The sequence below is a fragment of the Mustela erminea genome, chromosome 4 (genome assembly GCF_009829155.1).
Source record: "Mustela erminea isolate mMusErm1 chromosome 4, mMusErm1.Pri, whole genome shotgun sequence".
Classification (NCBI taxonomy): Eukaryota; Metazoa; Chordata; class Mammalia; order Carnivora; family Mustelidae; genus Mustela; species Mustela erminea.
The window spans coordinates 92945750-92969634 of record NC_045617.1 but is presented as its reverse complement, the minus strand read 5'-3'; the positions used below and the strand labels follow the sequence as shown (position 1 = coordinate 92969634).

General features: G+C 38.2%; 1 protein-coding gene and 1 non-coding gene across 5 annotated transcripts in view; one reads left to right on the top strand and one right to left on the bottom strand.

Annotated features, from left to right (window-relative positions):
* Nucleotides 1-23885, top strand: part of LOC116588708 (24-hydroxycholesterol 7-alpha-hydroxylase) — an 89097-nt gene that overhangs the window by 26413 nt on the left and 38799 nt on the right. For all 4 annotated transcript variants that reach the window (XM_032340168.1, XM_032340167.1, XM_032340165.1 and 1 more), the window contains 2 exons: nt 835-942; nt 5622-5712. In XM_032340168.1, coding sequence (XP_032196059.1) covers nt 835-942; nt 5622-5712 — 199 coding nt within the window. The remainder of the gene's footprint in view (nt 1-834; nt 943-5621; nt 5713-23885) is intronic.
* On the bottom strand, nt 8773-8882 carry LOC116589559. The gene has a single exon (XR_004285332.1). It is a non-coding gene; the product is annotated as a U6 spliceosomal RNA (small nuclear RNA).

The following is a 23885-nucleotide window of genomic DNA, read 5'->3' as shown; positions in this document are numbered from 1 at the left end:
CCAAGATGCCTTTTAGTAGGTAAATAGATAAACTGTGCCACATCTAGGGAATGAAATATTATTCAGCACTAAGTACAAATGAGCTGTCAAGCCATGAAAAGACATGAAGGAACCATAAATGTGTATTACTAAGTGAAAGAGGCCAATCTAAGAAGATTATATAATGTATGGTTTCAACTATATGACATTCTGGAAAAGGCAAGATGTGGAGAAAGGAAAAAGATCAGTGGTTGTTGGGGAGGGAGGAGAGATACACTAGCAGAGCACAGAGAATTTTTAGGACAGTGAAAATAATTTATATGACATTATAATGGCAAATATATATCACAATGCACTTGTCCAAACCTAAAGATTTTACAATACCAAGAGTCAACCCTAAGGTAAACTATAGGATTTAGGTGATTGTGATGTGTCAATGTCTTTGATCCATGGTTTAAAAAAAAAAAAATACGATTTTGGTGAATGATAGTGATAAGTAGGGAAGGCTATGCCTGTGTAGGGATCAGAGTTATATGGGAATTCTTTGTACTTACTTCTCAGTTTTATTGTAAACCTAAAATCGTGATAAAAATAAAGTATTTAAGAAAAAAAATCAAAACCAAAACGAAGCCAGCGTTTGAACCAATGCAGTAAAGCAGTTGTGCTCTAGAGTACCTACTCCTAATCACTATGCTACCAGTAGCTACATAAACCCTTTAGCATGCTTCAAGCTGCAAACCTAGGAACGACAGAAATAATGTATTTGAGATTAAGGAAAAATGCGTGGTCTATGTTTACAAACACCATTCTTTGTCACATAGCTGTGGTTTGACAAGATGTATTTCTTTTAAACAGACATTAATGCAGGCTATGCTGGATATCATAGAGACGGAGAGAAAGGAAGAAGAGAGCCCCAGTTATGGGCTCTTATTACTTTGGGCTTCCCTGTCCAATGCTGTCCCTGTAAGTATATTAGTAAAATAGGAGTTATATTTCTGTCTCCTGCGATTTCGTTTTTTTTCCCTTTGTTATTCTTTTCTTTCCTTCTTCTTCTTTTTTTTGTTTTCTTGTTTTTTTTGTTTTTGTCTTTTCACTTCTTTATTATGGGAAAGAAAAAGGCTACAGTGGATTTGGTTGTGAGCTAGAAAAACAAAACCCAATGCCTAATGAAATCTAATAAGATCACAAAGGAGGCAGAGCAGAGACATCAAGTGAATTCTGCCCTTTGCAAGGCAAGCCTGTAGGAGGCTAAGGGAAAAGCTTGCACTTTGGGATCAGTTGTGACAACACCTGCTTTTATACAAGTGCTTTTAAAAAGAGCTTTCTTTGTCAGGCAACATGCTTGGTACTGGTGCTCCAAAGATGAGTAAGTCTTAACTCTGTCATTTTATTGGGGAGAGAGTAGGTAAATGGATAGTCAGGGATAGAATCAGGCATGAATCAAGATAACCCCCACCAGAGCTATAAAATCTCATGGAGATAATTTAAACCCTCAGCTGCCTTTTCTTTATGTGTAATAAAGGGATAATACAACTGGTATGGTCCTAGGACTTGAGTACTTAATAAATGGTAGCCCTCCTTTCTCTATAAGGTGGTTGTGAGGATTCAGTGAGATAAACCCAGCTGGTGCCCAGTGAGTATCAGTTCTTTGTCTTCCCCTCTACCCATTCTCCTGCACGCCATTCCTGTTTGTGTTTCCTGGCATCTTGGTCCTGTAAGTTTCCCCATGAATGGACTAGTGACATTGGAACTCACAGTACTAAAGAAAGCAGAACCTTTTTAACTGTTTCTTTCTAAAGCTGTTATGAACTAGATTAAAGCCATGTGATGTGTCTGCTCCTTCTTGTCTGATGCACATCAGGGAGGATCTCACATTAGCCTAAACTGCTCTAATATTATTTAAGAAATTAAAGGGTAACCTGTTTTCTACTGAGCAGGAATATTCAGTCCATCTCTAATGATAAATGTGTCCATTTTCTTTTTTCTTCTAACAAATAGGGATGAGGTATTTCAGGTATCATTTATGTCTCCTTCCTCTTAGTGAAGGCTTTTTAAGTACTGATAGTCTAGTTTCTTTTCATGGGTTGTAAACTGACTGGGTAAAGAACAGAAGTAGAAATTCTGCTGTCTCTGCCATACGTACTTCATCTGGTATGGGCAAATAAAAATCATCTAATCCTTTTTCCCCTCTTTTATGTACTTCTGATATCATGCCCTGATTTCTCTTTGTGTCGTTTTCTTGGATACTGATTAAGCTTACAGCAAAATTAAAAAGCGAATGTCAGAACATCTCCCTAAGCAGAACAGAACAGCCCTTCCTGTCACTGGATTAATTTTCAAGATCTCATTAGAGAGATACTCCAGAAGAAGGGGACACAAAGCCGCATTGATAGGACTCAGGGGAAGTCATTTCTTTGGAATCTGTTCCTGGCACCAGCCTGAAAGGATTTAAATCATGAATTTCAGAAAGAAAAGTGTCTGATGATTAGTGAGAGTTCCATCTTTCTGGCTCTCAGTGGCACCTCCAAGAGGCAGGCAAAAACCCTCGAAAGGCTTTAGAGTCAGGCCCAAAGCCAGATCCCAGCGCTGGGTGGCAGTGAGTCAAGTGTTTAACCTCTCTGAGTCTCAGTGTTCTCATCTATAAAATAGGATGACTGTTATCTACCTCATTGGATGGTCATAAACATTATATTTTTAAGATACGGCAAGTGGCTAACAGTCCCTGAAAGAAAGAAGGTGCTCACTGAATATTAGCTTTCTTTCTTTCTCTTTTTTTTTTTTTTAAAGATTTTATTTTATTTTATTTGACAGAGAGAGAGATTACAAGTAGGCAGAGAGGCAGGCAGAGACAAAGGGGGAAGCAGGCTCCCTGCTGAGCAGAGAGCCCAATGCGGGGCTCGATCCCAGGACACTGAGATCATGACCTGAGCCAAAGGCAGCGGCCTAATCCACTGAGCCACCCAGGCGCCCCTGTTAGCTTTCTTTTATGAAAAGTAAGGCTGTTGTTTTAATCATTACTTTCAGTGGCGCATTAATAATAAACTGCCCTGTCTTCCAAAACTGGACCACTCAATGCCCCAGGGTGGGAGTGGCCGCTGCTGTCTGGCTTCAGTGATCTCCCCTCACTGCCTAGAGAACCCCCAAAAGCCCTGCCACTGGGACAAGTAGTGGGGCCTGTCCTTTCTTGGTGCCCAGGTCAGGTTCTCTTCTCTCCCATTCTGGGCTCTCCCTCAAGGGGCGTGGAACTCAGAGCTCAGGCTTGAGATAGGCTGGGGACAGGACAGATCACCAGAAGGCTCCATTGTGGTCGAGGTGAACTTTGGTAGACTGGCCCAAAATACCAACCATAATTTGCGAAACCATTTGTATGGGAAAACCATTTCCAATTTCCAAGAAATTCCTGCCCAATAAATCTTGTGGACCATTTTTCCAAAATGAATCTCACCGCTGACATTTTATCGTTGTTATTGCTTTTCCCAAACTCTTTCTGAACCCTTTCAGTACTGACAGTGACCCCCCCCACCCCAACCCACCTTACCATCCCACAGTCTGTGTTGTCTGTCTCACCCACTGCCTGTACTCTTAGCTCTTTGTCCTCCTGATTGCATTTCGTACCCCCAACTAGACGTGAAAGTTCTTTGGGCAGGAATGATATCTTGTACATCTTGTACATGTTTGTGTTTACCATGATTGTAGAAGACTGTCTGACCTGTTATAGAGACTCCATCAGTATTTGTTAAATCTCTTTTGAATGGAACAATAAATTATGCTGAAGAGCATACCTATTTCATCTTCTCTTACTGGGCTGGACTTTCCTCCTTGTCCCTTTCCATCTTTATTCTTATCCCAAAAACATTGCAGTGGCTGCTTCTGAAGTTCAGTGAGCCAGGTGGCCCTTCTCCTTTTTGAGCTGCTATTGCCATGGACTTGACCCTTTGGCAAAATACTAATTGATACTTTGGAAAGCGGTCTTGAACTGGGCGTGCGCAAAGATCCCGAAGTCATTTATTCTTGTTTGTTTCCGTAATATATGTAAATTTCTTATTTACTCATTACTGTCTTTTATGTGACTTTTCTTTTTTTAAAATGTAATTGAGTTTTTTACCAAATTTAAAAATGATAAACAGCACCTTCGTACAGCCAAGAATAATTTAGTTGAATTCCTTGTGTTCATTATGAAATAAGTTTTACCCAATTTTTGTGACTCTCTAAAACTCTAAGCACTGTTTGGTATAACTCTGAGCACCTCTTTTGTATAACTGAAAATCTATGCACTATCCACTAAGCTGTTTTTCCCCATTACAAATTCTGACCCTTTAAATAAGGCAAAGTGAGTATGGAGTCATTATTAATTAAATCCAGTAATTCAGCACTTCCATCCATAGACAATGGTAGCAGGGGCCCAAGCGGGAGACAGGAGAAGTGAGCTCTCTGAGCATGTTTCTTCTACTGTAAAATAGACTGGATGAGATCTAGGGTAAGTCTTAACGTGATCTGAATCATGCCACAGAAAGAGGCTCTCCAGATGGTGGTGGCGTTGGCTTTTCCATTCATTTTGTCTATGTACACAGTACCCTGTTTACAGGGCCATCGGGTTTCATGCCCCAGGGTGGGAAACCACGAGGAGTATTCAATTTGGCTTACTTGACCGTTTCCCTTCAGATAGTTGCTCTTCCTTTTTTGGCCACAGAGGGGAGTATTGGGATTATGTAAAGGTACTTAAAGTTGCCCCACAAAAGAGACAAAAAGACTTAAGTGTTTTAAATGTGAAATATTGTCTGAGTCTTTCAGGGCCGATTGAAATTTCTTTTACAATTTTACAATAGCTGAAATTTCTTTTACAATACATGTTTACAGAAAAGATGCAAGGGAAACCCAAACTTCTTTTATTAATTTTATATAGTTTCTTTTATTATGTAGTCTAAAATTAGAGGCAAAAACATCTACCTGAGTTAGTGGAAAGTTAATTTTTGAGATATATGGCAGTATAATTTTAACCTTGTAATACCGCAATGAGGAAAGATGTAAAATAATCTTCTTTGGTCTAGAGAGAATTTGCAAGCATGATACGTTCAGTAACATTCAAGTGGGAAAGGACCATTATTTTTCATATTGAGTACTCTCATAATTTAGTTTATGGGATTTGAGGTATATTTTTCTGGGCTTATTGAAAATGACCATTATTTTTTTGCAGAACATAGGATTTGCTCATTCATATCTATTTCATGAAAATTAATTAAAAATATTTTCATTGGAATTAACATTTTAAGTGTCATAATTTGCTGTTTCTGAATATTTAATGTATGCATATATAATATTTTATAATGTGTATTACCAAAAAAGAATCCTGCCTCATTTTGTAGTAAAGGTAGTTTAATCTGTAAAAACAACAGAGTTAAACTATAGTGACAAAATAGAAGTATAGATTTGACCTCTCAGAAGTCTATAACAACTCTCTTGTTCAAAAAATCTAGTTGTTTCCAAAAATGCTCCTTACTAACATACTTTTAAGTTTAATTTAAACATTTTCCTGGTTTCTTCTAATGTTTATGGCGAATATTAAGCATGCTTTTATTCACTTTCAAAGGAGGTTGTATTGTGTGATACATGCTTTCTGTTTTGTTTTGTTTTGTTTTTTTAAGGTTGCATTTTGGACACTTGCATTTGTCCTCTCTCATCCCACTGTCCACGAGACCATTCTGGAAGGCATATCTTCTGTGTTTGGCACAGCAGGTACTAAACCTGAAAGAACTGACCTGGTTGAAGAAATATCTAATGAGTGCTTATCACATGTTATGGGTACAGCTAAAGGCCCAGAATTTTATAGAAATTGAACGTAATCCAAAATTGAACACAAGTTGTGTGTTTCAGGGTATAAATTGATCAGGTAGATTCCTAGAATTTAATGACTGTCCAGGTTATTTTAGAGGACATCTAGTCTAACTCCCTTACTTTCCAAATTATGAAATAAGAGCTAAAGAGATTGTGATTTGCCCAATTTTTCTACTGTATATGTATAGACAAAGGCTTTTTCTTCAAATTTTGTGGCCCCTCAGTTATTTTTGTAATTCAGGATTTTCTAGATTTTGTAAAAAGTAATATGGTGCATTTATTACATAACACAGATGTTCAAGTAAGGTTTTGTCACCAAAGGAATTGTTTTAAAAGTTAGAGTTTTGGGGGCACCTGGGTGGCTCAGTGGGTTAAAGCCTCTGCCTTCGGCTCAGGTCATGATCCTAGGGTCCTGGGATTGAGCCCCACGTGGGGTTCTCTGCTCAGGGGGGAGCCTGCTTCCCTTCCTCTCTCTCTGCCTGCCTCTCTGCCTACTTGTGATCTCTGTCAAATGAATAAATAAAAAATCTTAAAAAAAAAAAAGTTACAGCTTTGGGAGGTTAGAACAGTAAGTGGGGATTGCCACCTTGCTTTTTTTTAGTTCAGATTTGTACTCTTCAATTGTCATCTGTTTTAAAAAGCAGAAATAAGCTTGGATGCTTATTCAAGCTACTTGCACTCAACTACTTGTTTATTTTACGCATAATTTGACCTGTTGGGAAGTAGTATCCTTTAAAAAAAACCTTACTATGTCAAATTATATATTCTGATATAAAAAGAATAATAAATGATTTGGAAGAAAGCAATATAATAGGTATATTATATCCTACAAAAGGTAGGATATAAATTAACAGCAACGCCCTGCTTCATGATTGCTGAAAATATTTTATCTGGAATTTTTTTCTTTATTTTCTACTGCTTCTTATTGAATCAAACCAGAAAGCAAATTGGCTTGTTCAACATTGACTATCTACGCCATACTGTCTCTGAGCCTTAAGTCATATAGAAATAGTGAGGATTAGAATCAGTAAGTATAAACCATGCTAACATGTTAGATTCTGGAGACACATTAGTGAATAAAAGAGAAGACTACTTGCCTTTATGGAGATTACCTCTACAAAGTTACAGAAATACACAGGCCTGTATGTCTACAAACAGTAAAAGGGAATGTGTCCTTGACTGTCACATTTCCAACTTCACCATTTCTTTACTGGAGTCCTCTCCTCATATAGGGTTCTCCAAAATCCTGGTCTTTAGGAAATCATGAAGTAGTTATGGAATGGTGGAGATAATGTGGAGAGCCTATCTGACCCAAAGGCTGCAACAGAAGTATTATATTCGTCTAAATGTCTATAATACTTGAATCTTGAACTCTTGAACACAGTTCAATTGAATCTTGAACTCTTGAACACAGTTCAATGGAGAAAGACAAACCTTTTATTCTTTTTCTACATTCTGGTTTATTTTTAGAATGCATTGTTCTCCACTGACAAATGCTCCTTCAAATACTGATACCAGTGTATTTTATATATATAAACCGAAAGCATACATATATATATGTGTGTGTGTATGCTTTCGGTTTTTAAGACTCACGCAAAACTGAAAACAATTTACATAAAATATCAAATGTTCTTTGCTGTGTTTATTTGGCAGCAATTCAGATCAATTCCTGTATAAGATGTAGTAGAGCTCAGGAATTTAGATGAGAGAGGAAACCACTCACTCTTTGGAGGCTGATATTAAGGAAGATATCCATGCACCCATACAAAGGACATTAGAGTTCATGGAACAAGAATCTGACTCAGTATAGCGTTCTCCATTCTTATGTTCACCACTGCAAGATCATTTCTTTCTTAGAGATGTCCTTAGTGACTTGGATACCTCTCCACATCTCTATGGCCTCAGCACTCACTACTACAGCCCATCCCAGGTATATTGCTCAACTATCTTCTAAGTCTCAGAGTAAAAGCTGCTATTGAATCACTGGTCCTTTGTGTCTGGCTTTTTTTCACTTAGTATGAAGTTTTGTTTTTTACAATGATGTTATACATTAATTGATTTTCACATGTTGAATCTCCCTTGCATTCCTGGGATAAATCCTACTTAGTCATGTGGTATAATATATACAATTTTTTATGGAAATAAAATATCCATGTTACATATAGGTATTTATATCCATATAGCATATATCATTTTTTTGTTGCCAGATTCATTTTGCTAGTGTCTTATTAAGGAATTTTAGGAATTTTATATCTATTTTAATAAGGGATACTGATCTGTGGTTTTCTTTTCTTGTGTTTGTCTGGGTTGGGTCTCAGGATAATTCTGGCTTTATAGAATGACTTCAGAAGTATTCACTCCTCATATTTTTTGGAAGGGTTTTGAAGGATTGATGCTAATTATTCTTTAACTCTATGATAGCTTTACCAGTGAAGTGATCTGGTGTTGAGATTTTCTTTGTGAGATATTTTTGATTAATTTAATCACTCTTCTTGTTACAAGTCTATTCAGGCTATATATTTCTTCTTTTTTATTGAAATATAACTGACACATAACATTGTATTAATTTTAGGTGTACAATAGAGTGATTTTTTTAAAAATATTTTATTTATTTATTTGACAGAAAGATCATAAGTAGGCAGAGAGACAGGCAGAGAGAGAGTTGGGGAAGCAGGTTCCCTACTGAGCAGAGAGCCCGATGTGGGGCTCCATCCCAGGACCCTGAGATCATGACCTGAGCCAAAGGCAGAGGCTTAACCCCTGAACCACCCAGGCATCCAGAATATAGTGACTTGATACATGCATATACTATGAAGGGATCACCACAATCAACATCCATTATCACAAAGTTATAATTTTTTTTCTCGTGATGCAAACTTTTAAGATCTACTTTCTTATCAACTTTCAAATGCTTAATACAGTGTTGTTAACTGGTCACTATTTCTGTACATTACAGACACAGAAAAATAGGGACACTGCACAAATTTCCATGTCATCCTTATGCAGGGGCCATGCTAACCTTCTCTGTATTGTTTCACATTTAGTAACACTATCAGTTTTTCCTTGGTCAGTTTTGTAGTTTGTGTCTTTTTAAGGAATTTGTCCATTTCATCTAGGTTATTTAACTTGTTACATATAACTTCATTTTGCTGCCCACAATCTTTTTTATTTCTGGAAAATCACTAGAAAAGCATCTCCCTCAGCCTTGATTTTAAGGCTTCTCTTTTTTCTTGGTCAGTATAGCTAAAGGATTGTCAGTTTCATTTTCAAAAGAACTAGCTTTTGGTTTGTTCTTTTGGATGTTCTTTTTTGGTATCACTTTTCTATTCACTATTTCAAGTTTCTCTGTCCTCCTCTTTATTATGTCTAATTTATTTCTCTTTATCAGTATTCTTTATTTTGTTCTTTAAACACAATTTTTCTTAAAGTCTTCGACCATATTTAAAATCTCTTATTTAAAGTCTTTTTTTTTTGAAGATTTTATTTCTTTATTTGACAGAAATCACAAGTAGGCAGAGAGGCAAGCAGAGAGAGAGAAGAGGAAGCAGGTCCCTGCTGAGCAGAGAGCCTGATGTGGGGCTCAATCCCAGGACCCTGGGATGAAGGCAGTGGCTTAACCCACTGAGCCACCCAAACCTTTCCCACCACTTTTTTTAAAGTGAGTCTAACATCTGAATTTTTTCAGGGATAGTTTCTACTGATTGGTTTTTTTCCCCTATGTATGGTCTATGTTTTCTTGTTCCATGTATTATTGCACATTTCTCATTGCATGTCTTACATTTTGTTTTGATAACTGGACATTTTAAATAATACAATGTGGCAACACTGGAAATCAGATTCTCCTGTTTCCTCAGGGTTTATTGCTGTTGCTTCTTGTTATAGCCTTGTTTGTGTATTTGTTTATTGACTTTCATGAACTAATTCAAGAAATTTTGTATGATTATATTATATTTTATATTACTATCATATGTTTCTACATGTGTTTCTGCTTGGTTGGGTTAGTGTTCAGCTAATAGTTGGACAAAGATTTCTTTACACTAAGCACAAATAAGACCTCCATGTTTGCATGTTTGGGATTTTGTTTGCATGTTGGAGGATGCCTTCAATACTCAACTAGGTAGTTGGTAACACTGCCCTAACTTTCACTTCCCACTTGCATGGAACTTCAAGGTCAGCCATAGGTCAGACCTTAGAGCCTTCTCAGGTCTTTCCTGAGTCTGAATGAGGCCCTGGGCATTGGTGCATTCCTACACAAGTACATGCATTTTTATATTCCCAGGAATACACTGGACCTTTTGAAGCCACAAGGACAGCTCATTCCCTAGCTCTTCATTTTAATCTTTTTGGTTTGCTTATTGTTTGTGCAAGCTGTTATCTATTGCCTCCGATAGCTGCAAAGTTAATTATCCTTAAAGGTTCCCAACCAAAACCCCTGGGGGAAAGACTTTTTCCACTGTGTGAGTTCCAAGTCAGGTCAGATAAAGATAGTTTTATAAGTGAGACTCTCAGTCTTATATGCCAGACAGCTCAAATAATGAGAATTCTCTAGGAATGAGGTCTCGAAGGAGTTCCAATCTTACTCTGTCCCGTCTGGTAACTGCTGAGCTGCTGGTTTGCAGGGTGATTGTAGGCTGTTGGTTTTCAAGGCTACCGGGGAGCTATGGAGAGAGGGATGGGAATAGGGCAAGTTAAGGTGTCATTAGGTTTGTTCTTCTTAAGAAGATTTAGCCGTTTTTCTTGGATAAACACTCCCTGCACGGCTGCAAGCCTTTGGTTAATTCCTAAAGTCCTGAAAAAAGTTGATATTGACAAATTTTATCAGATTTTTCATTGATTTTTAGAGAGGCACTTTTTGGAGTCCTTACCCTGCCATTTCTGTTAACCTAACCCTGAACCATAAGTTTTAAATTTTCTTTTAGGAAACCTTCCAGATTTATTGTTAACCCTTCATTCTCCTGTTTATTTAGGTGTCCGTCAAATATCTTTTTGAGTACTTGCTATGTCAAGGCGTCGTATGAAGTATCAGGGCTATGAGGATGAGTGTATGGTGCCTGCTATCGTAGAAGTTCATGAAGGAAGTGCATTTTATAAAAATGAAAACAGATTTAGAAGTTTAGATGTTAGGAGGGAGAAAGGAATATTTACCTCGCTTCTTTAGAGATACACACTTGCTGATGAATTCTGTAGGATTTCTGTGCTTGGAACGTTTTTCCTTGTTTTTATTCACCTTTCAGTCAGCTTGAATGTCGTTTCCTCAGATGGGTCTTTTAGGCTTGCCTGTCTGAAGTCACTCCGCTCTTGGTGATTCTCTGACTCACCTCACGATGTCTTTCATAAGAATGATTTTTTTGTTTATTAGTCTATCTATTGATCGATCGATCTCTCTTCTGCCTCCTTCATCAGAACTAGTCTCTCCAGCAGCAGGAACAGTGTCTGTCTCAGTTTCTACAGGATCTCCAGCTGTCTGGAACCCATTACTCAACAAGTATTTTCTGAATAAATTTAATGAATAAATAGGAGAATGTATTTTAAAAGACGAATGTCTTAATTTAGCTTTCATTTGCAGTTTTATGACCTATCCCATTAGACAGCTTAGATGAAATGAGTACTTTATGTAAAGAAATTTTTGTTAAGTTTCTGCCCCTAAAGTTTTGAGACAATCAGTAGTCTTAAGTCCAAGAATCCACAAGAATGATAATGAATACTAACATGTCTCTGGGTTTTGAACTCTATAAATCATCTTCTTGATTATTATTTTATTTTATCCATTGATCCTGGATGAAATCTACATTATCAAATTATTTTTGATAATTTGATCTGGCAAAGAATATTTTGCTCTGTTACAGAGTTTTGGGGCATAATTCCTGGAAATTTGCCATTTTGTTTTAAATTCTAGTTTGTAGATCACCACATATTTCAGTTGTCTGTCATAAACCCAAAAACAGTGCAAATATGGGGGTCAAAATGCCTGCATTCAAATCCAGTCTGAGTCCTTACTACTGGTTAATTTCTTATTCAAGTTACCAATTTCTTTAAGGTCTTTTCCTCTTCAGGCAAGTGGCAAAATAAGAATGCCCATCTCATGGAGTTACTAGGAGAATAGGGTAAATATAAAATACCACAATGTCTTTCAAATTGTAATCATTTTATGAATTTTAGCCATGACCAAAACCAATATAACCATATCAGTTATTTGAAATTTTATAATCTTGCCATGCCACGAAATCAGTGACTATTATGGCTTTGAATTTTTCTACTTCGAAAAATTAGTCAGTATTGCTTTTCAAAATATAGTTTTCCAGGTCCTTGAATAGCTCAGCCAGTTAAACCTCCAGCTCTTGATTTCAGCTCAGGTGGTGATCTCAGGGCTGTGAGATCAAGCCCCACATTGGACTCCACACTTAACGTGGAGTCTGCTTGAGATTCTGTCTCTCCAACTCTCCCTGTCCCTTGCCTCTCTCAGGGGTACACATGAACGTTCTCTCTCGGTCTCTCTAAAATTATATATATACATATGTATTTAAAATACCATAGTTTTCTTGAATGTTTACGGCAATAGTTGAATTATCTTACATCGGCTGGCCATTCCTTTAAAAAAAAACTGAATGCAGCAGAAATATAGCATGAAGATATTTCTGTCTAATATTATCCTAAGAGGTAGAAATAGTAGCAACAATAATAGCCAACACTTAGGTAGCACTTAGTAAGTCCCAGGCCCTGTTCCAAGTGCTTTTCTTATTGACTTCCTTAATCCTTGAATCATCCTCCTAAATGTTATTATTTATGTGCATTTTATACATGAGGAAAATGATGTGCCTATTTGGTAGCTTACCTGAGACTATACAACTAGTAAGTGATAGAACTATAATTTGAACCAATGTTGGTCTGACTCAGGAGTTGATAATACAAAATATCAAATCTTATTTCAAAATTGTACTCAGAATGTCTGCATTAACATGGTGAGGTCCAGTTTCCAGCTTAATTCCAAGTCATTAACATATTAATCTTCCTAAAGCATACCTCTAGTTACATTGCGTGTGTATTCAGAATATATTCCTGGGGGCGCCTGGGTGGCTCAGTGTGTTAAAGCCTCTGCCTTCGGCTCAGGTCATGATTTCAGGGTCCTGGGATCAAGCCCTGCATCAGGCTCTCTGCTCAGCAGGGAACGTGCTTCCCTTCCTCTCGCTCTGCCTGCCTCTCTGCCTACTTGTGATCTCTGTCTGTCAAATAAATAAATAAAATCTTAAAATATATATATATATATATATATATATATATATATATATATATATTCCTGGACTAAACCTTCATGCCCCTGAGACTGAAACTGTAGCCTGATGGTCTCATCCCCCTTTGCAATCTAAGTAAGGTGGCCCCTTGAATACCTTCTAACACTCTCTTCATTTTCTTTCTGTCATGCTACGTGATTTAATTTGGATACCTTCAGAAGACCATACATAAATAAACTTGTAGATTAGAAAAAGTTTTTTCTAAACTATTTATTTAATACTTGGTTCAGAAAATATGACTACCATGTTCATAACCAAGGTAATTTCTAAAACAAATATAGTTGACAGGAGAATGTAATTTACCCCACCCAAAAAATGGTGACTGATGATAAACACCATAAAAGATAGCTAGTTTGTGGTTGTGTGTAGAATCATCTTTACTTTTTGTGTTCCTATGCCTTCTTCTGACCAAGACCACCTGAACACGTGGATCACTAGTTAATCATCTCTGAGACTCTGTTCCATTAATCACAATCCCTTGTTAAGTTCAACTGCTCTCCTGGCTCTTCCCCCTTGATCTGTCAGATCCAGGTAGTCCATACTCAGCAACAACTAGTGACTTCATATCTCGCTTAGAATAAAATCTAAAGCCTTCATGTGGCCTGGGAGACTTTTTGTCACATCAACAATCTTGTCTCTGTCACCCTGCCTATTATTTATTTCACCCGAGCCATATCTATCATTCACTGAACAAATATTTACTGAGCTCCTATTATGTGCCAATAACTATCTTAGGAGTTTGGAGTGCACAAAAAAGAACAACAATCCCTTCTCCTTTGGTGCTTCCATTCTTGTAGGGGAGACAGACAATAAATAAATGTAATGTATAAGTAAACCCTAAAAATATTAGATGGTGACAATACTGTACAGAAAGAAATCATTGCTGAGCAGGGGAACAGGCGGAAGTATTCAAGAGCCAGATAAGAGTGGGTCTCATGGTAGGTAAGATCCAGGAAAGCACTTGAAGATGGTTAGGAGTTAGACAAGCAGGTATGCAGAGGAAGAGCTGGTTGGGGTCAGAGACTCCAGGCGGGGCCTCACTGTGTTCTCGTAGAATTCTCTTAGATCAACATCATCAGTGGCATTTTCATGGCATTTTGTCCAGAGAAGAACATGAGCGTATTTCTAATAAATGAGAAACAACCTGATTTACTATATTAGGAATATATAAAGAGGAGAGGTCATGGCTTTCATTCCTGTGGACAATTTTCCCTTCTTTTCTTGACAAGCATATGCCTAGTTCTTCCAAGTTTCCATCCTCACAAGAACCTGCTGGAATCATGCCTTCCAGACTTCCATTTTCATTGTCCTTATGCCCCCATAGATGGATATTTCAGATGTAAAAATTTCACTCTGGGACACCTGGGTGTCTCAGTGGGTTAAACGTTCAACTCTGGATTTTGACTCAGGTCACGATCTCAGGGTTGTGAAATCAAGCCCCACACTGGGCCTTGTGCTGGGCATGGAGCTTGCTTAAGATTCTTTCTCTGCCCCTTCCTCACCCGCCCCCCTGTTCTCTCTCTCTCTCACTCTCTCTCTCTCTCTCCCTTTCTTTAAAAAACAAAATAAAATAAAAATTTACTGCAAGGTGATTACAGCAGAAAATCCAGGTGGATGTGTGGATATGTCTTCTCTTCCTCTTCTGAGCCCCTCTTACCACCACTGGATATCACTCCCCTTCCCCTCCTGTGCTTCCATTCACTTGCCCAATAGATGACTTTTTCATTTCTTTATTTTCTCCACATTAGTCACTTTGGTTACTCCTTCTATAATTTATCAGCAAGGTTTCTTAGAGGCAGCTGCAGAACCTAACTAGAGCTGATTTAGTGAAAAACCAAATGTATTACCAATTTGTGAGTTCACAGAACATCTAGGAGGGCCAGAGTTCCAGGCTTGGAGGATACACAGACTGCTGGATCAGGCTGCAGAGCTAGGGTGGCAAGCGCAACCTTGCCACTGAATGCCAAGTGCATCGTGGCCACAGGCCCAAGACACTAATGACCCTGGTTCCTCAGGAACTTGATCCTGCAAAAATCACAGTTGCTGCCACAGAACACTCATGCAGTCTACACTTCTTTAGATCACTAACTCTTGATGCGAAGCTTGGTTGATCTGACTGGTAGAGTCTTTTCTTCATAGTAAGTTTTCATTCAAGGGTGGCAAAGAAAGCAAGAATCGGGCACTTTTTGGCTTGGTGGTAGGCAAGCTTCTATTGAAACATGGCGTTCAGATATTGCACTGACCAAACTAACAAAATCAGTATACGTATGTATATACCTTCATATATGTACGTGAGTATAGGAAATAAGCATATTCTATTACTATATAAATGTATTTTCATAATACATTTATAGTATAAATATAATACATTAATAGTTTTTTTATAAATATAAACACATTCATAAATGTAACTATGTACCCTTATATCTGTATATCTGTGTACATATACACATGCATCCCTTACCTGTTCCCAGGTGAGGGAACCCCTTGCTAACAGATTCCACGCCAGCAGTCAAAGTGCAGTTAAGGCTTCTCACCATTCTCATGAAACTTCATGCTTGTAGAAACTATGAATTTTAAAAAATGGAATAATAATTAACTGACACACCTTTGTATTGACCAAAGACAAATGCACATCTTCTTTATTCTGTTTATTGAAAAAGCCACAACTTAGAGTTTATATGTGTTTTGATAAAAAAGGGAAGGGGTTTTTTCTGAAGTTCCTTTTCTTCCTATAGGGTTTTATCTATTCTCAATATAGTGAATGTTGTGTCCATAGAACTGTTCTAAGAATAAAATTAAGTTCCTCATATTTTTACTTTAACATTAAACCATGTATAATGCCATATTTGGTTTTTTTTAGTATTTGCATTTTAATTTAAGTGTCATTCCATTAACCTGACATGATGGTTTACTTCTCTCCCCTTTTTTATTTTACTTAAGGTGTAGGAATATATATTTAGATGCTTCTTGCATTTTTAGAGTCATTATATTTTGTATTTTCAAGATAACTACTAAAGGACTGCTGGATCATAAAAGATTAACCAACCCAGCATAAATACTCATATTTATGAGCAACTGAGCAAAAGCAATCTCAGGCATTAACATTTGGGTCCTGTTTAGACTTTTATAAAGCAATTTTCCTTTCTAATTCTGGACTCCCATGGTGAATGTCTGCCCACCAGGAGAGGGTCTTTTTATCTTAAAAACAAAACAAAAATGCAGTTGAAGTTTTTAGCTGGTTGTATTGGCCCTTCCGACCTATTCTTTTTAATGTAAGGGAGCATTAACTCCTTTTCCATGCAGTTTTACTGTGTGTTTATTTAAAGGAAAAATTAATAAAATTGTATGTTAATGTACAAGGAACCAGATTATTATTTTTTTATTTTTGCTAGAGAGAGAAAGAGCACAGGCAGGGGGAGCAGCAGGCAGAGGGAGAAGCAGACTCCCTGCTGAGCAGAGAGCCCAATGTGGGACTCCATCAGGACCCCGGAATTATGATCTGAGCCAAAGGCAGCTGCTGCCTAACTGTCTGAGCCATCCAGCTGTCCCTACAAGGAGCCAGATTAGTTAATAGAAATGCATCTATGTAGAAATGATCCCTGTTTTATATAAAGTTATCATTTGTGCATCATTAAAGGTACATTACCAAATTTCCATTGGATTTAAGTCAGGAACTTGATTCATGAGTTTCAATCGGGCCACTCACTAACAGTGTGACGACTGTATATGGGAGAAAATTTACTCATTGCCAACCATTGTTTTCTGGCTCCCTTGTGTTCTGATTTACCAGCAATCCTGACTGGAGACATACTGACATTGACACTGTCCGAGTGGCCAGATGCTATTACATGATGACATTGACTTACATGGCTACATTTACCACACATTGGTGAGAAAAGAGTCTGTCTCTGCTCCTAATTATAAACAAGGATAAAAACCAGCAGAGTGAGAAATGAAGTTCGGAATGTATGGTGATGTCCTAGGCAAAGTCCATGTTGTTTGTATTATTTTAATTAGTTTGTATTATTTTTAACTAGTTTTACTTCCTTGCATTTAAACATTTTCATTTATTCTTGAAACCCTACCTATAGTCACTTCTTACCTATATTATAATTTGTATACGACTTCCCTCCACTTGAATATGTGTCAATACCATCTTGCCAACCAATAACAACATTCTTGGAGGACTCCATCCTGGCATATCAAAGACCTGAGTCCCTCCTGCTAACCGAAGAAGCTCACTTCCTTATCCCCTCTGCAACCTGCCAGGGCTTGGTGGTTGATAGCCAAAGTTGCATCTGTGATAGATTCCTAGCCCTCTGTGGCCCAAAATATTGAGAAATGTGATCAAATAGCAGAGCCAAGGACACTTCGATGGAGTCATGAACAGAGGAAAATTATTAAAAAATTTCTCTCCTGGGGCACCTGGGTGGCTCAGTGGGTTAAAGCCTCTGCCTTCGGCTCAGGTCATGATCCCAGGGTCCTGGGATCGAGCCCCGCATCAGGCTCTCTGCTCAGCGGGGAATCTGCTTCCTCCTCTCTCTCTCTCACTCCCTCTGCCTGCCTCTCTGCCTACTTGTGGTCTCCGTCTATCAAATAAATAAACAAAATCTTAAAAAAAAAAAGAAATTTCTCTCCACTCCCACTGGTTGCCTTTCATTATGAACTCAACATGGAGGTTTTGGAGGCTATAACATTATACAGGAAATTTCTTGCATAGCCTTGTTTTCCTTTGCTAGTCCAGCTTTTTAAATACTGGGGCCCAGCAAACATTCAGTTATGCTGGAGCTTCTCACAAACTACTTTTCATTCATCAGTCTTGAAGATCATACATCGATTACCTAAGGAAGAATTTATTAATGCAGGACATTCCATCTGGAACTGTTCCATTCCACTCTAAATATAGAATTTTCTTATCTTCTTTTTCCTTTGACCTTACAGACAAGATGGTATCCCTTTAGAATGCACAACTTCTTACTCTCCAAACCACTACCTGAGCCATGAAGGCCAACGTGAGACATGCCCTTAAGATTTCTGTCCCATGAGAGATTTCCCAGGTGCCTGTGTTTCCACCAGCATTTTTTGCCTTTCGTACCTGATGTGTGTCTTCTGATACAACTCGGGAAATTATGTGTGAAGTCATTCTTTTACTGCCTCACTTCAACAAGCTAAGAGAGATCCCTTGGATAGCTATAGATCATTTGATATCCTGTTCAAATTTACAAGCTTGGAGACAGGTCCTGTGGCGCTCCTCATTTTATTAAGTCTTCTGTTATCTCACTCAGTGGGCACTGTTCATCTGCTTTATTTATCCTCTACATTTTTCATTCTGACATGGCTCTTTTTTCAGCATGTTCTGTCAGGTAATTATTCAGGCATTTTGATAATCTTTCCTCCCCTTTAGAAAATACTTAGGTAAAGGCCTTGAGGTTGGGTTGATGTGTCTCCAGAGAACACCTAAAAATTCAGAATCATTAGGTAGAGTTAATAAATAAAGGGCATTTCTAGGTCAAAGTATATTTAACATTTTATTATCTGCCTATTGTTGTCTTCTGGAAGCAATCTCTCTCCCTCATGTTTATTATCAATTGGACTATGTCCTTTATTCCTTGAAAAAGTCACTGTAATTATAAAGCAGGCTTCATTTCATATTCCAGTAAATAGAGAAACCAATAACCTCTTTTCAATATATGAAAGAAATATTTCTGAAAATAGCACAAAGTATTATTTTTTCAGAGAGAATCTTACATGGATGACTTGGTGTAATGACCTTAAACTTTTCTCGAAATGATAGAATGGGATTTGGGATATTATTATACATGTATGTCTTGGAAGAAAGGGTGGGGTGGAGGGTCGGTCTGTGGGTTATCAACTCCTGATCTTCCATCAGTAATAATAACCTGTTCTAAGCAACATTGCATTCCTTGGTGCCTTTCTTTTCTTTTTTTTCCTTTTTTAAGATTTTATTTATTTATTTTAGAGAGAAAGCATGAGCAGCAGGGAGGAGCTGAGAGAGAGAGGGATAAGCAGACTCCCCACAGAGTATGGAGCCCCACGTGGGGCTTAATCTCACCACTCTGAGAATATGACCTGAGCTGAGATCAAGAGTCAGATGCTTAAGTGACTGCGCACCCCAGGGGCCCCTCCTTGCTATCTTTCTCAGTCCATTGCTATCACTACCTCCTTCAAAGAGACTCAGTCTATGGTTATAAATGCCAAACTGAAGTCACCGAGCAGAGGTTACTTCTAAAAGGTTAGTGCTTATACTGTTTCAACTGATGTCAGCCCAAGTACCTTGAACTGGTTATCAACCCCAGAGCAAAATTCGAAGAGCTTCTGCCGATTGCAGCTTGATACCAGAGTCTTTAGGAAAAACACAGTGCAGTGAAGCCCTGCAAGGAACAGCACTTCCTTTTCTTTTTTTTTTTTTTTTTTTTTTTTTTTTTTTTTTTTTTTTTTAAAGATTTTATTTATTTATTTGACAGAGAGAAATCACAAGTAGATGGAGAGGCAGGCAGAGAGAGAGAGAGGGAAGCAGGCTCTCTGCTGAGCAGAGAGCCCGATGCGGGACTCGATCCCAGGACTCCGAGATCATGACCTGAGCCGAAGGCAGCGGCTTAACCCACTGAGCCACCCAGGCGCCCCAGCACTTCCTTTTCATAGAGAAGAGACCGCAAACTCAGCTTCGGTAGTGGGTGTTGGTCCCCCAGCTTACCCCTCTTATGCCTCAGTGGAAAGGACGCTATGCCCTCTCCCCTTGGAAGGACAGATAGAACAGTGGGGTTGGCCAGATGCCATAAGATGCACATGCTTTAAGCTGAGACAAGGGGGCATTCACTGCACCTGAGACAAGGAGAGATAGTCCCACACAAGGCAGTAAGACCAGCACAGGCCTTGTGGGTGCTGTATTTCCTGGTGATCAGCGCTCCAGGCCCAAGGCCCCTCTTTAGGCAGCTGAGTTGGAGTCCAAAGACTGGATGCATGAGGCTGGCTTTCCCCATGATAGGAACATGTCTTTTTTATGATAAAATTTCATCTTAAATCCCTCAGATGCCAAAAAGTCATGTCTACCCCTAGAAAAATCAGAAGAACCAGAGCTGGAGGTTCCAAAATCACTGAGGGTTTGAAAGAAGCTGGGGCTGTAAGGGGAGAGTGAACTGTGGTTTGCTAGCCTCTAGTGATGCCCAGAAATCCCTCAGTGCTCACATTCCCACAATCTGTGGGCAGTCTCTCAGTTGCTTCTTTGGTTTCTCATCTGTATCCACTACCAATGCCTTAAGCTGCCTGTTTGTTCTTTTTTTTAAAGGTTTCCATTTAATTTTACATCTGTCCTTCCTATTCATTTAAGTGGTATTTGTCTTGTATAAAGAAATTGGGTTAGGACATGACCTATATAGAGGAATTAGCATGTTTTATAGAGATATAGTTTTAAACCAAACAACCTAAATAAAGAGAAAAGGCACACATGTTCCTGGACAGATAGGTTTAATGTCATGAAAATGCCAACCGTTTTCAAGTCAGTATATATTTAATCAATTTTAGTGAGAATTCCGATGGATTTGGGGTGGGGAAAACTAACTAAATGGCTTAAATATTTTTTTATTTAAAATATAAACTAAAAAAAGTAAATAAAGAGAAAAATTAGTGGAAATATAAATTAGTAAGACTAGATTTGTCCTACCAGATATTAAAATGTATTATAAAGCTTCTATAACAAAAGTTGGTACAGGAAAAACAACAGATGAGCACAACCCTTATTTATTTACCTTTTACCAACAAGCAAACTCATGATATTTTCTTTCAAGACTAAAAAAAAAAAATTATAGAAAGAAAACCATTTTTAAAATCCTGTTTCACATTCTTGAGGCAATAGTTTCAACTATCAACATTTGTGGGGCCCCTGGGTGGCTCAATTGCTTGAGGTCTGACTTTTGATTTAAGTTGAGGTCACGATCTCACCTTCGTGGGGGTAGAGCCACACATCAGGCTCTATGCTGGCCATGAAGCCATCTGGGATTCTCTCTCTCCCTCTGCGCCTGCCCCCACATCACGCTCTGTCTTTCTCACTTGCTCTTTTAAAAAGCTATCAACATTTGCAGTGAATTAATGGTCTAGAAACCTGCAGTCACTGGAGAGACTATACCTATCAAGAATTCATAGGAAACTGCAGCAAGCTAAAAACACCTACCTTTGTAGCTACCACGCACTTCATCATCTTTCATCTACTCTCATCTCGCTCTTTTGTTTTCTATTAATTTAATATCTTACAGAGTTTTGTCTCACAGAACATGTACAGTAAGGTCCATGTGCAAGAAAGAAAGACCCAAAGACTTTTTTTTTTTCCTCAAAGAAATATTGGAGAGATAACATAGAATACTGATTTTTAAGTCAAATTTTTGCAGGGTCTCAGCGCAATAAGCTTACAGTTTACTTGGTATGGGAGGGCAAGCCTTCTATTTTCAAGAAGGGTAGAAATATCTTATCTTTTGCGTATGTTTTCTCACTTCTGGAGCTTTTCTGCATGGACCTCCCTCTCTAGTTCTTTCTTCATATTCCAAAGGTTTCTGAGATGACTGAAGGAGGCAACGGGATAGAACTGACCTCGAGGGAGCTCTTCTACATTTTCCTTAATTCATTATCTTTTTCTTTTCTTGTGTGTGTGTGTGTGTGTGTGTGTGTGTGTGTGTGTGTGTGTAAAATCATATTTATTCCCTAATGATTTTAGGAGCCCCAATAAACTCCCATTCTATATCATCAGATGCCATAAATCCAGAGTCACCCCCTACTACATGGACAAGGATCTGAGCTTTCTCCCAGTCGGAGGAGAAAGAGGCAAGAAGGTGGGAGAGGAAAAGGGCGGGAGGAAGGACTAGAGATTGGAAGACGGTCATGGTGAGATAGGTCCTTAACTCAGATCTCTCACACAAGGGAACCCCTGATTTGTTTCTCAGGTCCCACTACCCGCTGACCTTTCTCCATCACTCTCTCTTCTTAAAAGTAAAACAGTCTTTCCCTTTCTCAACACACTCTTTTGACTCTCCTTTATTCCTTTCACATCTGCTCTAGAAATTCATTTAAACTTGATTTTTTTTTTCCTGTTTACAGACATTTGGCTGTGGTGTGCTCGTGTCCTACTGATATCAGTGGGGCCTGGTCTTGGGGCTCATACTACCTGAAAAGGTCTATCCCCAAATACAATCCACCACATTAGGGAAAATCTGGGTCTTGCTTTGCAAAATAGTTAAGTACCTCAAAATTTGCTTCTTGCTTAAACAACTTCGCTCTGTAACCTTGCTTACTCTCTAATTCTTTTCATCATTTCTTCTTTCCATCCTTGCTACCCTTTGTTTCTCAGTTCTGGTCTATGCTTGTCCTAGACCTTTCTCTCACTATCTCTCAGCCCTCAGGAATAGAGGGAGGTACATATTTGGGGATGGGAAAGGTCATTGGAATCTTTATCCAAAATTAAAAATTAATTTTCCTTTCCAATAATCAGGAGTCATAATACATCTTTTTAAATGTAGAAAGTGATTGCTTTCCCCATTTGGGAGACAGGCCAACAAACAAATCTTCATCTCACTAAAAATTTCCAGAAATCTGTAACTAGCACATTCTTACTACCTGTTACTGTTATAGGGTCATCTGATATATAAAACCTGTTATAAATAGTATTATCTATTTCAGGACATTTTATCCACTCTTACTCGCTCTATTTGAGATGTGCTAACTTTTTCCAGTGAATATAGGTTTCTCCTGGGAAGACAGCAGCAATTTTGTAAATAAGAAATTATTGCTGGAATAAATTAGAGGCTAAAAATTGAAATTTTGAACATTGTTTATCCTATGAAGTTTTTAAAATTCCTGAAGTGAAGGAGTAGATGTAAGATACTTCTTTCCCCCTCTGCAATATTGTAAATTATTTATTAGTTCTCTTTAGCTTTGTCTCTTTTCTCTAAAAACTGATTTTTTTACTCCGAGGACCTTATCTTGAGGTCCCTGGTTGAGAAAACATGCCAGAAAGCTAGTTTCTTGCCCTTATTTTCTGTCAGCAATTGATGTCAGTGCTTTATTATTTTCGAGTAGAAGTTTTAGAACTGTGATATTCCTTTCAAAGCGGTTATATAATTTCCCTAAATAAGACGAGAGTAAATGCTAGCTTTGATTTTTCTTTTTAAACAAATTATTATAAAATTTGGGAAGCAAATGTCTTGGTCACACTTTGGTGGGAATCGTTGCTCAAGGTTATGACATCAGTTCCTTTATTTTTCAACTTCTGCCTCATGTCCTTCTATCCTAGGCTCATTGTCCTTTATGCGTGCTGTGACCTTTTGTACACACCTGAGCTTCAGATAGCTTAAGTAGGCTGCTCCATGACTACGAAAAGGCAGCGTTTGTGAGGATCTCCTAGCATAGAGAGGCAAACAGAACTGGGAATCCATGCTTTCAAAAGTAAATGAAGAGGTGGTGGAATGCGCAGGGATATACTCTGCATTTCAGTGGGAGCTGACAATCTGCTCTTCATCATCTTGCCGTGGGTCCCTGGATGGTCAACACACCTATTTTTCACTGTGGAGGAGCACGGGGCCTTCTCAGTATTCACCCCGCACTTTGCAAGCCCACCTTCTGATTCAGACTCCTCAGAATTATGTCTTGAAAGGTCTGAATGACTCAGCAAATGCCTACTGTTCCCCTCTTTCCCATCCAAACAGGGATTATTTCCCCAAAATTGTTAGTTCAATCTTTATGTAATGTTGTTCCTGGGCTATAGATAGAAAATTTTTA